The sequence below is a fragment of the Psittacula echo genome, assembly GCF_963264785.1.
Source record: "Psittacula echo genome assembly, chromosome: 4".
NCBI lineage: Eukaryota > Metazoa > Chordata > Aves > Psittaciformes > Psittacidae > Psittacula > Psittacula echo.
Genome location: NC_137738.1, coordinates 61,795,955 through 61,811,456, shown reverse-complemented (window position 1 = coordinate 61,811,456; position 15,502 = coordinate 61,795,955). Strand labels below are relative to the sequence as shown.

The window sequence follows — 15,502 nt, the reverse complement described above, 5'->3', positions numbered from 1 at the left end:
AATATGATTTCTGAAATAACTAATATTGACTTAAATAGTCCTTCAACTAGTTCTCTTTTTTTGATATCTTCTTTCACAAACACCTGTGTTTTAAATAATTTTCTGCCTCACCTAAGCTTTGTACTTTTTTCAAATGCCACAGAAGGAATGCTCTTTTCTAATTTTGGAAAGTGGCTTTCAGTTTTGCAGTCTTTCCCTTTTATTTCTCTCCCTTTAATTTTAGAAGCATGTGAGCTAACAGCCATGGGCACCCTTTGCAGTCAGCACAGAGGTCCAGACCTCTCCAGAGAGCTACCCATATTCCACATGACTGAATCATCCTGACAACTCGCATTTCACACAGAGTTTTTCCGCATAATAGCACAAGAACACAGGAGCCCCAGCTAATGGTCTAAACAGGTAAATTCAGCCCGACACCTCCTCTAACATATCTTGGGTCTGGAATTGATTCTCACTTTACCTCCAACACATAATTCAGCAGTGACCGAATTCCTGCAGGACAGCACTACATAAGAAAATCCATGAACCATTTCGTCCACAGTTTGGATCTCACAACAGTCAGTGATGCAACTAGCTGCCAGATGAGCTTAATGAACATGTGACTTACAGCAACCTAGTCTTGTTATTACCCAACTGACTTCTCAGTTAATAGCCCATTCAAGAAAACGAGCATACAAATTTAAAACCAAACATAACTACCCTATTTATTCACCCTATACATCCTTTAAATCGTACACTACACCAGCTGATATTCCTTTACTATGATATTTCATTGTATTTTCCCAGTTATAGCAGTTGGACTTGAATTCAACTCTGAGAACACACTTGTCTAACCTACTATAAATTGATCTATGATGATCTATGACATACAGTTGTTACCTCTGGGAAAAGTCAGCATAGAAATCAGGTTGTTTAAGAAGCTCTCTAGAAACCTAGCTGTGCTTACTACTGCTCCTTCTAATCCATGGATCAATTCCGAAACTGTGTCATCTCAGATCACGGTCCCCCACAATGACAAAGCCCTGCCGAACACTATCACGATTTGAGTAAACAAATGCACAAGGGTCCCTCTTACAAGACTACAAAGCATAAACAGAATGTTGTGTGTAATGAAGAGACTTAAGTCTCTGAACACTGGAACTAATGGAACCTATGTACAGAGTTATATAAACTTGGCTGACATTTTAACTCAATTCATAATAACGTTCCACATAAGCAGTGTGTCATCACAGAACACACACAGAAGAGAGATGTTAAGAATGTAACAGTTGAAGCACAAACTTCCATTATCTTTCATGTCTCTGATAATCCACATGGAACCATGACTGAAAGTGTTTTAAGTCTAAGCACAACTTTCTTTTCAAGCCCTCTCTACACCTCAGGCAACCATAATGTTGCTCATCTGAGCGAATCTTCAAGGTATAACAAGATCAGGTTTATGCCACAGCTGTTACTTAACAGGGTCTCACATCTCCCTGGCCATTTGACCTCCAGTGCATTCTTGAGACGTCATATCAGCCTTCCAGTATCTGAAGGGGGCCCATAAGGATGCTGGGGAGGGACTCTTCATTAGAGACTGTAGCGGTAGGATAAGGGGTAATGGGTTCAAACTTAAACAGGGGAAGTTTAGATTGGATATAAGGAAGAAGTTCTTTACTGAGGGTGGTGAGGCACTGGAATGGGTTGCCCAAGGAAGTTGAGAATGCTCCATCCCTGGCAGTGTTGAAGGCTAGGCTGGACAGAGCCTTGGGTTACATGGTCTAGTACATGGCCCATGGCAGAGGGGTTGGAACTTGATGATCCTGTTTAGTCTGCAGAAGAGACAACTGAGAGGAGATCTTACAAATACATACAAATATCCTAAGGGTGGGTGTCAAGAGGATGAGGCCAAATTCTTTTCAGTGGTGGCCAGTGACAAGGAGAAAGGACAACGGGCACAAACTGAAACACAGGAAGTTCCAATTAAAGATGAAGAAGTTCTTTTCTGCGAGGGTGACAGAGCACTGGAACAGGCTGCCCAGAGAGGCTGTGGAGTCTTCTCTGGAGATATTCAAAACTCACCTGGACGTGATCCTATGTAACCTGCTCTAGGTGAACCTGCTTTAGCAGAAGGGCTGGACTAGATGATCTGCAGAGGTCCCTTCCAACCCCAACCATTCTGTGCTATCTCAAGGTCCTTTCCAATCCTAACTATTCTATGATTCTATAAAGGAAGATAAAGTTGTTTAGGGAACAAGCGTGCACACACATTCACTCTTTCAATGTACTCTGCTATTTTCAACCCTTTTCTCTACAAATTTACAGCTAATCTACAGATTTACAGCTAATCTACAGATTTACAGCTAATCTACAGAGGACACTTTCTCTTCTTCTTCTAGTTCTTGGCTATTATAGTTCCTAAAATGAAAGAGAGATACTTTTGCACCTCCCATCTCCAAGAAATTCCTTCTGCTTTTTCAGAAGCAGATAGTAACAGCATTTATTTTCATTGAACACTGAAGTTCATGACTTCTTTGCAGAATTTCATTAGCAAGGGGGACAAATAAGCAGCCTTTATCATTGCAACCACCATCTCTAACAAACAGTACAGAATGACAGCTAACTACAAGGCCTCAGTAAATCAGAAGGGGAAAGAAATTCACTCTTCAGTGGTTGTACATATTGACTATGAGAACATGTTCTTTTTTTAAGAACATTTAGAAAATTGTTTAAACAACTAAGAAATTGGACTGTCTTCTGTCAGGAAAGAAATGCACTACTAACAATCAAAAATCAAGAAAAGAGTCCCTAAGTTAGTTAACATGACATTTTGAAATAGATTTTTCAGGTAGTAAGTCACAGATAAGAAGCAGTTCTTTGCATTTTTGTGCAATTCTAAGTAACAGAAAATTCTTTAACTCATGGTTTGATATGTAGCATTTTTAACTATGCAGTACTATGTTTACCTTGGAATTGAAATATTTTTAAGAAAAAAGCAGTTTATGATTACATGATTGAAATATCATTTTTTTAAACAATATACGCTACAGAGTAGCTTTAAAAACAATCTGCTGAAGCATGTCGTTCTGTAATTAGGGTTTTGCCACAAACCTCATAAGAATTAAAATCTCATCAAAATAACTTTTGCTTTGCAGCTGCTCTTACTTCCTCACAAAGAAATATCTGGTGTAAGTAACGGATGCCATGTAAAATATTACTGCCTGTTACTTTGAAAAGGCCTCATTGCCTTTAGTGTTTAATGCCTTTGAACAAGTCTAAAGAAGTTCGAGACTTGAAAGATCTAAAGCATAAAAAGAAATACCCAGAGAACTAGTGTATTCTTGGACAACCTGGATTAAAAAAAAACCAAACAGGGAAGGGAAAAAAAGTGTCTGAAATTCTGATTATTTATTTATATTAAGTACCATCTAGGACACTTTAAAACACCCCACTAGCCATCCTACTTTTCTTTCATTCATATGCTTTTCAAAACCAAGATTCTGTACTCCAGAACAAAGTTTTGAACAAACAGAATATTGTAAACAGGTCAAGTAAAAAGGCTCAAATTAAAAACTCAACAGTTCTGAAGGAGGAAAATGGCAAGAAGTATCTTAGATGTCACCAAAGGTGAGGTCTACCCATAAGTAATGTTTATTCTAAAAACAGGAGGATAATGTAATACATCTTAAAGGTACAGGTATTTCTTGAAAATGCTTGATTCTCTTAACACTTCATAACAAGTGGTATGGTTTGATGCTTACATAAATGCTTGTCCAGAAAACTGCATTCTATTGATGGCATAACAAGAGCCAGGAGTCAGTATTTTTGTATCTTATGGTTTTGTTAAGAATGTGCTTCTGTTATACTTAATTCTCTAAGTAGCACTTAAACTCAACGCATCTGAAAGTAGTTTGAAATATATTACTGAACAGTCTGTATAAATTGGAAGTTAAATGCAAGTCTTGAGGAACTTGCCGTTAAACTCTTGTTATTCTAGAGTTGCTCATTTACTTCTCTAAAACAGCTAAAATAATGAAATTTGGAATTAATTTATCATAACTTCACATGCAACCTCTTCTACAGCTTCTGTCCCAAAAAATTACAAGTTGAACTGAAATCATACCTCTTGTGGTCTAGACTGATAGAGCCAAGAATTAAGCTTACATATATCACTGCTTGCTCAGCTTACTGCCTCTGGCCATCAAAGACTGAAGGACCAGTGGGTCGGGCTATTTACATTTGGATGGAAGATCAACTCTAGGAAGCATCCCAGATGCTTACTGTTAGGCCTGTGCTTACTAACATGGAGGTAGAAAGACAAGGGTAAATGTAAGGGTCTTTGTACTGAAAACACATTAGACAACTTAGTGACACAGATATGGAGAGTTCCAACATTTATAAAATGGAGAATTCATGCAAGCAAATGGTTACAGTTAGATCTTATATATATAAAAGCTTATAGTATTTCAAGTCTTGCGTTGTCTTAAAATTAAACAAAACTGACAAAGAAAGACAACACATACCCGATATACCCTGCGACTCTTTCTGTAGATCACAGTACCACAATCTGTTCACTGGATCACAGCCTTCTCGGATAGACAGCAAGACATATCGACCATCATCTGATACCTGTAAGAAGTTATAGAAAAATCAATGACAATTCACCCTCTGAGGAAAAAAAAAAAACAAACAACTTGAAAAGTTAGTCCTTAAACCCCCACCAAAAAATGAATTGATGCTGAAATTAGCTAAGTGAAAAACAAGAACTCACCAAGAACCCACATTCATCGCCTACATCAACAAATAAGGTAAGTATACTCTGCTGACATTTCAGAAGATGAAACCCAAACAGCATTATCTGTTTATTTCCACTGTGAAAAAAGTATGATTACTAAAAGTACTACAGCTAAAAAGGTGTTTGAGTCAGAGTGGATAGCTGCTTCATTCTGGGCCTCCATGGGCTGCAAGGGGACAGCCTGCCTCACCATGGTCTACACCACAAGCTGCAGGGGAATCTCTGCTCCAGCGCCTGCTACTTCTGCACTGACTTTGGTGTCTGCAGAATTGTTTCTCTCACATATCCTCACTCCTCTCTCTGTTGTGCAGTTGTTTTTTTCATCTTCTTACATATGTTAACACAGAGGTACTACCAGCATCGTTGATGGGCTCAGCTTTGGGCAGCAGTGGGTCTGTCTTGGAGCCATCTGGCATCGGCTTTGTTGGACATGAGGTTAAGCCCCAGTGTCCTCTCACAGAAGTCACCCCTGCAGCTGTCCCAGTACCAAATATACCACATATACCCACAGCTAACATACAGCACTAATCTGACATCTTAGTAACTAAGAATGGACTCACTATAAACAGTCCAAAAAGCCAACCTGCTGGCAAGAAGGAAAAAAACCAAACCAAACCACCAACAAAAAACATTAAACAAAAGAAAACCCCAAACCCCCAAAACAAAACAAATCCCCCAAAACTCACAAAACCAAAAAAACAGAGCAACCAGTGGCTTCTGTCCAAACAATCCCCGAAAGGTTTCTTGAAGATGGTGTCAAAACTTATGAACTTCTAAACCCATTTATCAAGGTATCTACCATGCAAAAAGGAATTTGCCTCTCTCTCCCCTCCCCCCATAATCTTATGGAAACAGAGTCCAGCAGCAAGATGAGAAGGCCTCGTTGCAAATATCTCTTTGAAAATCAGCAATTTGGGATATACATATTAATTCAAGCATTTTAAGAGATGCAGAGATGTACCAGGACTGCACTTGCTCTTCAACCAAAGCAAAAATTGTGCTGCTGAAACTGCTAATACTTAAGTGAAAGAGGCATTTATCTCAGTCAGGTTTTTATTTTGATGCCCATGTAAGCACTTTTGTTACTTTACACTTACTCTACTGTGTAACTTGTCAGCTAAACAGAACCTGCTTCTTAAAATAGGCCCTCGGTGAATCTTACAGGCCTATATAAACTAACTGCTACCTCCTCTACATGAGGAGTTCTCACCATGCTTCCTCTCTCTATCATATCCAATACGGTCAGTATTTGAACCTGTGAATATCCTAGATATGCCAAAATCCAGGATTATCAAACAACTCTAGATTGACACTTGTCATGAATTGAGCCCTGTAAGATAATACAATACCTGCTGCTTGAATGGGAAAACCAAAATTCAATTGCTCACAATGGCAGGACAGTGAATACCATCAAGTCAGCTCTTGGCATATTGCAAACATACTTGCTCTACATAGCTGCTTTGCCAATCCAACTTTTAAAAGCAAAAGATGAATACTCATCTACTTAATGCTGTTATCCACAGCATGACATACAACAGGAAAACCTACCCAAGTAGTAGAGGTTAGCTTTGGATTTCTGGTTGCCTTAAGGTACCTGCCAGAAGTTCATCTCAGATACAGAAAAAGGCTGGCAGCTTAGTCCATCTGAATTGACATCACTTAATTCATAGCAAGTTTTCCCTCAAGTTCTCAAGTGACAGAATTAATCAGATGTGTTTTCTGTCACAAAGCAGTATGAAATTTCTTAGAAACCATCCAAGCTGATAATCTTAAGGACAGTTCTGCTTATTATGGAAAACTAAGCGACATTTAGAAAGTTTGAATAGTTGACATTTTCACTGGTTTTACATAGACTAAAATCTAACGCTGCTGTTAAATGAACATTACAAGCTACAACCACATTATAGATTTTCCGATAAAGCTTCCTGGTTTGCTTTTGCACACGCACACACACACACACACACAATGAAGCTTCCAAAATGGTACGTGACATCATCAATGAACTGTTCTTTCTACTCAGGCTTTGCAAACATGCTGTATCCTGGCAAAGCTTTTTTGAAAGCGCAAGTCCATCAAGGAATGGCAAGAAGCAACAAGAAGTCATCAACTTTAAAGTTTTCCTCTCCTGACTAAGCTGTTCTGAGCGTATTCCAAAATTACTAGAATTAGGCATTTTATTAACAGCTGATAGAGAAAGCTGTTTCCTGCCCATGTTCTTATATAACAATATCTCATGGAAAATTAAACCCCTAGTCACAAACTAGTTCTGGAAGCTTTCCATTTGGCCTCAAACACATCTTCAAAAAATTTCTTATATATTGTAATTACTTCTTCGATTCACTTTAATATTTGTAACATTAGTTGTGCAAAGTATCTCTAGAATTAGTTACGAAAAATAAATTTCAGAAGAATTAGGTCCCAATTATAATACTGTTCAAACACATCCACAGCTTTGAAGACACAAGAAAGGAACTTAGTAGAATACAGAGGCAAAGCTCCATGTATGAAAGCTAACAAAAAAACCCCAACAACCAAAGACCCCTCAAAACAAACAAACAAAAATAATCCCAAAGGCATGTCTGTAAGTTGCATTTTTTACAGGCATTTTGTCAACAACTAACTATACCCCTAAAAAAAGTCCATACAGCTGAAAGCTCAGAAGGCAAATAGAAAAGAACACCCAAGACTCCCACTGGACCAAAAAAACCCTATTGTATGAAACCGCTAAGACAGCTTTAACAGGACAGTCTGCAAAGTTGAGACATTTTGCCTCCTTCTTCCAAGATGGGAATATATTCAGAAATAGAAACCAAGATCATGTGATCTTTTTTGAAAGAAGCATCTTCAGTGTTTTTAGACAAACATCAACTGTGGGTATCAGTTCTAATTAAACTAGTTACTGAAATATGCTTCTTAAACAACTGTTCATACTGCAAAAGCACCAAGTCTCCTTCTCTCCCTCACCAACCCATAAAACATTCAAATAGTTGCAAGTAGTATATACAAACACAAATTTCAGTTAAACTCAAGAGTATGACACACAAAATTCTTTCAGTCATAGTCAGAATCCACATAAATTTCTTCTTTGATGATGTGAGTTAACAGAAGACCGCTTGTTTTGCCCAAGAAAGAAAACTTATTTGCAAATTTCTGATGTTGTTGCTGCCAGGGCAATTCAGAACCTCTGATGACAGCAAATCTGAGTACATCTAATGAATTTTTTCTTCCACATTCCCAGCTGGACTAGTGAAAAGTTCATAGCAGTTTATGTTTAATTTGAAGTAGGAATTCCAAAAGCATATTGTTGGTGGGATGCCAATTAGGTCTGTCTCTATCACTAAAGCTATTCTTACATCAGTGAGTTCTATAACCCAAAGGAATTTGACAGAAACAGGACAAGACACTGTTGACTGCAGCATGCTAGAATGTTTAGTATTATACTGCAGATTTAGACATCCACACTGCAAAGTCACAATTTGATGAGCAAATACTGGCAGCAGTACCAGCTTACGTGGTCTCCACCTCTAGTTCTTCTTACTGCTATGGTTGCTTGTATCCCTGTAAGTTCATTCTCCTAGTCATGTCAGTATGAGCATTCACCATTTGTGAGCTAAACCAGACTGAGGAACTGATCCAGCTGAAAAAAGCAGCATGTTAAACAAAAACAAAACACCAACAAAAAAACCCCCACAAACAAAACAAAAGAAAAAAATCCAAAAAAGTAATAAAAATAAAAAAAACCCACCCAAAACATAACAACAAAACACCCAATAAAAAAGAAGCAGAATAAAAGCAGTCCCTCTGCCAGATTAGTATCTCAGTAAGTTCACTGTGCAGTTGCACAAATGGCTGAGCCAACATACTGCACCAAGCAGCTGGAAACATGAATAACAGGGGAAGAGATTGCTTATGGCAGCTCAGATGGCAGTACTGATGAATGTGTTATCACAGCCTTAATGCCACTGACTCTTCTACACCATAAACAGACGAGAGTCTGGGTTTCAGAACGGCAAAAGGAAATAGGACTTCCCCACTATCATTTGGGTTATTCTTGCGCTGCTACATCATCTTCATGAGCTGAATGGCAATCCTTGCTCTTGGCCCACAAACTTATGAACTGAAATTTCATACCAGCATTCCATTCAAATCTTAAAATTCATTCCTGGTTCAGCATAAAGGAGACAGCTGTAAAGTCAGACCTGACAATCTGGATGAGAAGTAAATTCTCCCAGTTTCCCACATCCAAGCTCAAAAGGAAAAAATATCTCAAGAATTTCTTAGAGATCTACAATACTAGCCAGCACACATTTCTCCCATTAAAATAATTTCTATCATTTCAAACAACACCCACCAGTAAAACGTAAGGAGGCTATAAAGCAATTGAAAATTTTAAAAACATATTTAGGTCCTGTCAAAATAGGACAGCAGAAATCCTGTAGCCCTTCAACTGGAGCTTTTAAAAACCTTCAGCATAATAATGATTTTACTGGCATAAGACAGCACTAATCCCTAAATCAGCACTAGTAAAGGAAGGATTATTTCAAAGAGCCGATGTTACTAACATAGTTTGTAGTTTCATTGCTGCCATTCAGTCACTTGGCAATTTTGAATTTATTAGATCTATTATTTCTGAAATATTTGCTGCGACCATCTTTACACCATACAAACATACAGAAGTATTACAATAGCTGTGCTCCCAAGTACTGTTTGTCTTCGAAGAATCAGACTCTTTGAAGTAAAATCTTTACTGTGAAGTTTTGGTTTACAAATTTTGTAAATTTTGTTTCTATGTTACCTGTTCTCTCCATTTTTGACAAAAAGTAACCACTGCTTTGAAAATCATCAAGAGATGAAGTAGTTTAACTGTAACTTCAATAAATCAGTGGATAGAAAAAAAAGATAAATTATTTAAAGCCTAATTAGTAAACAGTTTTCCAATTACTTTTTTCTTTCATTACAAAATATAGTTAATTTCATATAAGGAATCCCAAAGCGATACTTATACTGTGTTCTATTACAACAGTAGTAACCATCTACTACAATCCACAGTGAAACTGAAGTTAAATATTTTGTCTACTAGCAGCAAATTTCAAACCAAAAATTCATACATAATTAAACTAAACCAGAAAAAATAATGAGCAGGAGAATGCTGTCAGGTTTTCAGACTTCCTGACTTTATGTATTACTCCTCAACTAAAATGTCAATAGGAGAGACATTAAAGTGCTTTGCTTCCAAGTAAAGCACATGACAGCAAACCCAGTGAATATTAATGCTATTTTTTTTTAATACTACCTGGGCCACTACTTCAAGATTCAGGATAAGGAAGAGCTCTCCATTTTTAGTTCACAAATAGGGGCCCTTTGAGTGCACAGTATTATATTAAGGCAACTAGATGTATATATACACATGATTCCTTTTTAAGCTAACCCATTAAAAGTTTTACCACCTCTGCCCTTTTCATTATCAACGTGGAAAAACACTAATCATGGTATAATTTGCTTCTGCATAACACGATACTAAAAATTAGTCAGATTCAGTTATTAGAGAACACGGTTACATTGAGAAAAAGATAAAGTAACTTCTCCTTTAACTGCAGACATTAACACTACTACAATCCACAACCTAAAATCCATCTGTAGTTATTTCACAAACTACCGCTCTTCATACACTAGTGCCCTTTGCATATGGAACAAGACAGCTGTCACTGCTATCTAATACATTTCCAATGAAATGGAGCAAATGAATCACATGAAAAAAAAAAAAATCAAAGCTCACTAAAAATCAGAGACAGAATCAAAGCTTCATATTTTAATGTTCTAGCAGCCTTTTTTGCCTTTTAGCATGATGATGATTGGGGCAAAAACTTCCTTTCACTGAGAGACTTCTTGCGACTGTCTGCACAACCTAAGCACCCCCTTCCCCCCCCCCCCCCCGAAACTGGTACTCTAAGGCTGCAAATGCTTCATTTTGTTTTCTATTTGCATCATACTGATTTAATAAACTAGATTTCAGCAGCCTTAATGATGGGTGACCACAGGAATACACAACTTCAACATCAGGTCCAACAGAATTATATTCTGAGGTGACAAACATCACCTGTGACTTTTCTTGTGGTTTTCAACTTGCTTTCAAGTGCAATGAAAGTACCACAACATCAGGAACTTGGCTATTTAAGAGATTACACAGCCTAATGCACAGCCAGAAAGATTGCCTGCCTGTTTCTTACTAGTAAAACTCTAAAATTCTCCAGACCTATTGCCATGGGTGTAGGAAGATATTCATAGTAGGCTTCTATTCCAGATTCAGCCTTGACAAAGGCAGTGTAAGGCTTTAGAAAAATACCCACAGACCCATTATATCCCGCAGCAAGTCTCACCCAAGCAAACTGACAATGTTCTGAGCCCTTCCCCTTCATGCTGCTTGCTCTTCCCTGTGGATGCTGCACTTTCACATTCCTTCAGGAAAAACACGCCATAGCCTGCACACATCTGGCACAGCTTACTCCTCTGGACTCTGAATTTCATTTGCAAGATCACTTCCATAGTTGAAAGCCATTGATGTTAACTGACAGCTCTAAACATTTAAAAAAAGTCAATTCAGAGACTGTGCACTGTTTCTTAGAAAATATGAGAAATTGTACTTGGTCTACTGCTGGGAGAACTGAAATGGGAGGGTGGGAGGGCTCCCTTCACCCCCTCCTTTCTTTACAATTTACTTTCCTGCTGGTACCGTAGGGACTTTTAACACTACCAACTGTGAAAGGCTCTTACATAACTTTTTGTTTAACTTTGAGAGTAACACTGGCTGTGAAAGAGAGATGCTCTGCGAGTCTGGAGAAGAAAAAGCACACGCCGGTTAAACAGAGAAGCACGGGAAGCTCCTCAAGGTTTCAAAAATCTTCATACCAGACTGCCCTCTACCGGGATATTATTCAAATAAACTCTGCCTTTGCTCTTCACAGCTCCCCCACCAGCCCAGAATCTGTACCAGAAATACACATGCTTTTTCTAGCATAAAGAAAATATTTGATAACCTGCTTTTTAAAACTTATACATCCGACTAACAATAAACAGATTTTATCTTTCCCTCAGAAGCAATCCATTCAAGTGAGGAATTGGAATGCATCTGTATTTCTATGCCAACACCATTTTCAGCACCACAGATTTTGAATCAAGCATACTTGGGGCTGGTGCTGAATGTGTAATGAGGCAAAAAACTGAAGCTATTTTCTTGCATGTTGTCTTGCAAACGTATTAAGTTGATAAGATTTTACACAACCCTTTTTTGTCCTAATCAGGGACCTAGTTTCTTCTCTCCATTGAAAACATATACCACAACAACTCCCTACAATGCACTTGAAATTACTCATTGTTTTAATTATCATGGCAATATTATTTTTGTTGAAGTCTTCAAAAGAAGTACCTTATCAGGTTTTTTTTCACTTGTAAGCAATGTATTTCTCTCCCTCGACCCAACGGTTGCAAGACCTGCAAATTCTGCTTTAAACCCAAATATGGAAGATCAAGCTGCCCCCACTACAGAGAAAGGCTTGGTAGTTTACGCTAGACTGTCCTTCACCATAATCTGTCTTCACTGGAGCTTGTGTAAAACATAACCAAACGTATCTAAATATCCAGCCTATAGAGGCTCTGTGGAATAAAAACATTTATTAATCTGACAGGAATGCATCAAAGCAGTCTTTCATAAAATGTTGAGCTGCGCAAAGCTGTATTTTAAAATCTGTGGCAGCATATTAGCACCAAGTAATAATATTCAGCACAATCATTTAATTTTTACTAGTGATATCTTAATTTTCCCCCATTACTTTGTGGTCTTCCACTTTCTCAAATAGATAAAAATTGACCATAAAACTTGTTTGAAGAAGCTAAAAGAAGATTTTCTTATTGCACGAAGATGAAACCACATTTTGCAATTGCATTGTTGTGTTCTGAGGTTTTTTATTGCAGAATATGTTTCTTCCTGACCATTAAAATCCATTTTTCATTAGTATAAAGATGACAGAGCCACATTTACAGCTGAAGCTTACAGCACAAGCCCAGATCATTAGCTGTTTTAAAGTACTTTTGCTTAGATAAGCTCTTGTTTATTTACCAAGGTGAATCTCTGCTTTACCATGCCTCCTTAAATTAGCATTTCTTCTTAAATACCAGCATCTCTGGAAGTTTATACCTCTTAAATGTCAAGAAAAGAGTCATAAGCAGCCATATAAACTTATTAAACAAGAACCCAGAGTAGTGGGGTGTTTCTCTATTCAACATCTTCCCCACTTCCCCAATACTTACGGGCCTGTTTCAATTCCAGTGGCTTCAGAACTGGTAGCTGCGCTAGATTCTATTTTTTTTCCTATTCTACTGCAAAAGTTACCACTATCAGTCCCTTCTTCCCACCCCAAAGATCTTTTGATCATTTAATGTAAGAGCTATATATTCTTATTAATGACAAAATTTCCCCAAGAGATGTGGTATCAGATAAAAAGATACTTCTTTTACATTTAAGGCTGGCCTCAAGCTTTCCTTTCACAATAGAAGAGCCAGGAGATGCAGGCTGCTTCTGGGCACCTTGGACAGGAAAACTCTTTGCTACTCACTGCAGGCACTGTACTACGAATTCTCTTCCATGGTCCTTCTCATAGTCATTTCTGTTATTTCTGATCTTGAGATGCTCCTTCAACTTAGATAAGAAAAGGCTCTGTTAGTATGCTATTATCTCAGAGAAGGTTTTGCTATTTGTAAAAGAAAGGTACCTCTACACCCAATACAGAAGATAACATTTTCACGGGATTTAATAGCATCTGAGACTGCAAACTTTCACTATCCTAAAAAGATGTATAGTCTAATGAATCAAACTACAATAGCCCTCCCCCACGGAACTGAATTTGCGTTCATAACAACACGTGTAGTTTAGCTCATGACATTGCAAAGCAATAATAATAAGCATCACTCATATGAATCAGTGGATACATCACTACAAGACATCTGTCACAAACAGGAAACCTATTTATTTATGGAACTAGGGAAAAATAAGGATAACTATTTCCAAATTCTATTTTATCGCCAGTTAAATTCAACATAACTGACTAGTTTTAAACAGTAAAAAAAAAAATCCCGAAGCCCTATTTGCAAGTTTACACTGCTATTCAGGTCAGCTGTTAAAGGTACATTTCATGATTAGATGAGATTATGTAAAAAAGGATCTGTTTATTCACAGAACCTACAGGTTAAGTCTGATTTGTATAAAGAAAGCTCAGTGTGGTCACCTTGCTGAGGAGACTTCCACATTCTCACTCACTCATTTTGAATCCCACTGCTCAAATTCTTTGAAAGAAATTTTCTGGCAGCCCACAGAAAGGAAACCCCCACCATATCCATAGGTTAAAGTGTTGAAAAGTGTCACATTTGATGACATAGGGAAAAGTAGTTCTATAAAATGAATACCCCAAATCAGGGCAAAATCATTTCATTTTCATCAAAAGCATCAAACCAAAAGAGACCCTCTACAGAAACAAAATGTACTGATTAAACACAGTAGCTAGGAGAGTATGAAGAATTCCAACAGGATTTTATCCACTGCAAAAAACACATCAGTTCCCTGATAAACACAATGATCACCACTACATTCCAACAACACTTAGAACAGTGCCTTCAATCAAGCACTGTTAAATCTAATACGAAGAATAAAACACACATTAATTACAAAACTTAGGGTCTTTTTTGAATCATTCATGGAAAGCACAAAGCATGATTACCTATCCCTGTTCACTGGGACTTTGCATAAGATAGTACTAGTTCAACAAAATAAGCTTAAAAAATCAATTCTAGCAGTCACTCATTCTAGTCTGAATAACACAGTCCACACTATACTTGTGCTGATAAAACTTGCTGTAGGGAAACTGTAAAGTCTCTAACTTCGCACAGAGTATTGACAGTTTTTAACTTGCATGCCTCCATTCTTCAAGTAAGCAGAATAGATATTTAATTTTCAGGAAAGTCATCACAAAAATAAATCTAAATAAAATAAATACATGGCAAGGAGTATCTCGACACGCTTGTGAGGTGGGCTGATGCCAACCTTATGAAGTTTAACCATGCCAAGTGCAAGGTCCTACACCTGGGTCAGAGCAATCCCAGGCACAGCTACAGGTTGGGCAGAGAAGAGATTCAGAGCAGCCCTGCAGAGAAGGACTTGGGGGTGTTGGTCGATGAAAAAATGAACATGAGCCGGCAGCGTGCGCTTGCAGCCCAGAAAGCCAACTGTATCCTGGGCTGCATCAAAAGGAGCGTGACCAACAGGTCAAAGGAGGTGATCCTGCCCCTCTACTCTGCTCTTGTGAGACCTCACTTGGAGTATTGTGTGCAGTTCTGGTGTCCTCAACAGAAAAAGGACATGAAACTGTTGGAACAAGTCCAGAGGAGGGCCACGAGGATGATCAGGGGACTGGAGCACCTCCCGTATGAAGAGAGGCTGAGAAAGTTGGGGCTGTTCAGCCTGGAGAAGAGAAGGCTGCGTGGAGACCTCATAGCAGTCTTCCAGTATCTGAAGGCGGCCTACAAGGATGCTGGGGAGGGATTGTAGTGACAGGACAAGGGGTAACAGGTTAAAACTTAAACAGGGGAAGGTTAGATTGGATATAAGGAAGAAATTCTTTACTGAGAGGGTGGTGAGGCACTGGAATGGGTTGCTCAGGGAGGTTGTGAATGCTCCATCCT

The 15,502-nt window shown here is 38.2% G+C and overlaps 1 protein-coding gene across 1 annotated transcript in view; it reads right to left on the bottom strand.

The window, feature by feature from the left end:
- Positions 1-15,502, bottom strand: part of PREP (prolyl endopeptidase) — a 96,099-nt gene that overhangs the window by 61,824 nt on the left and 18,773 nt on the right. The window contains exon 7 of the mRNA XM_080614902.1: positions 4,503-4,608. Within this exon, the coding sequence (XP_080471028.1) occupies positions 4,503-4,608 (106 nt within the window). The remainder of the gene's footprint in view (positions 1-4,502; positions 4,609-15,502) is intronic.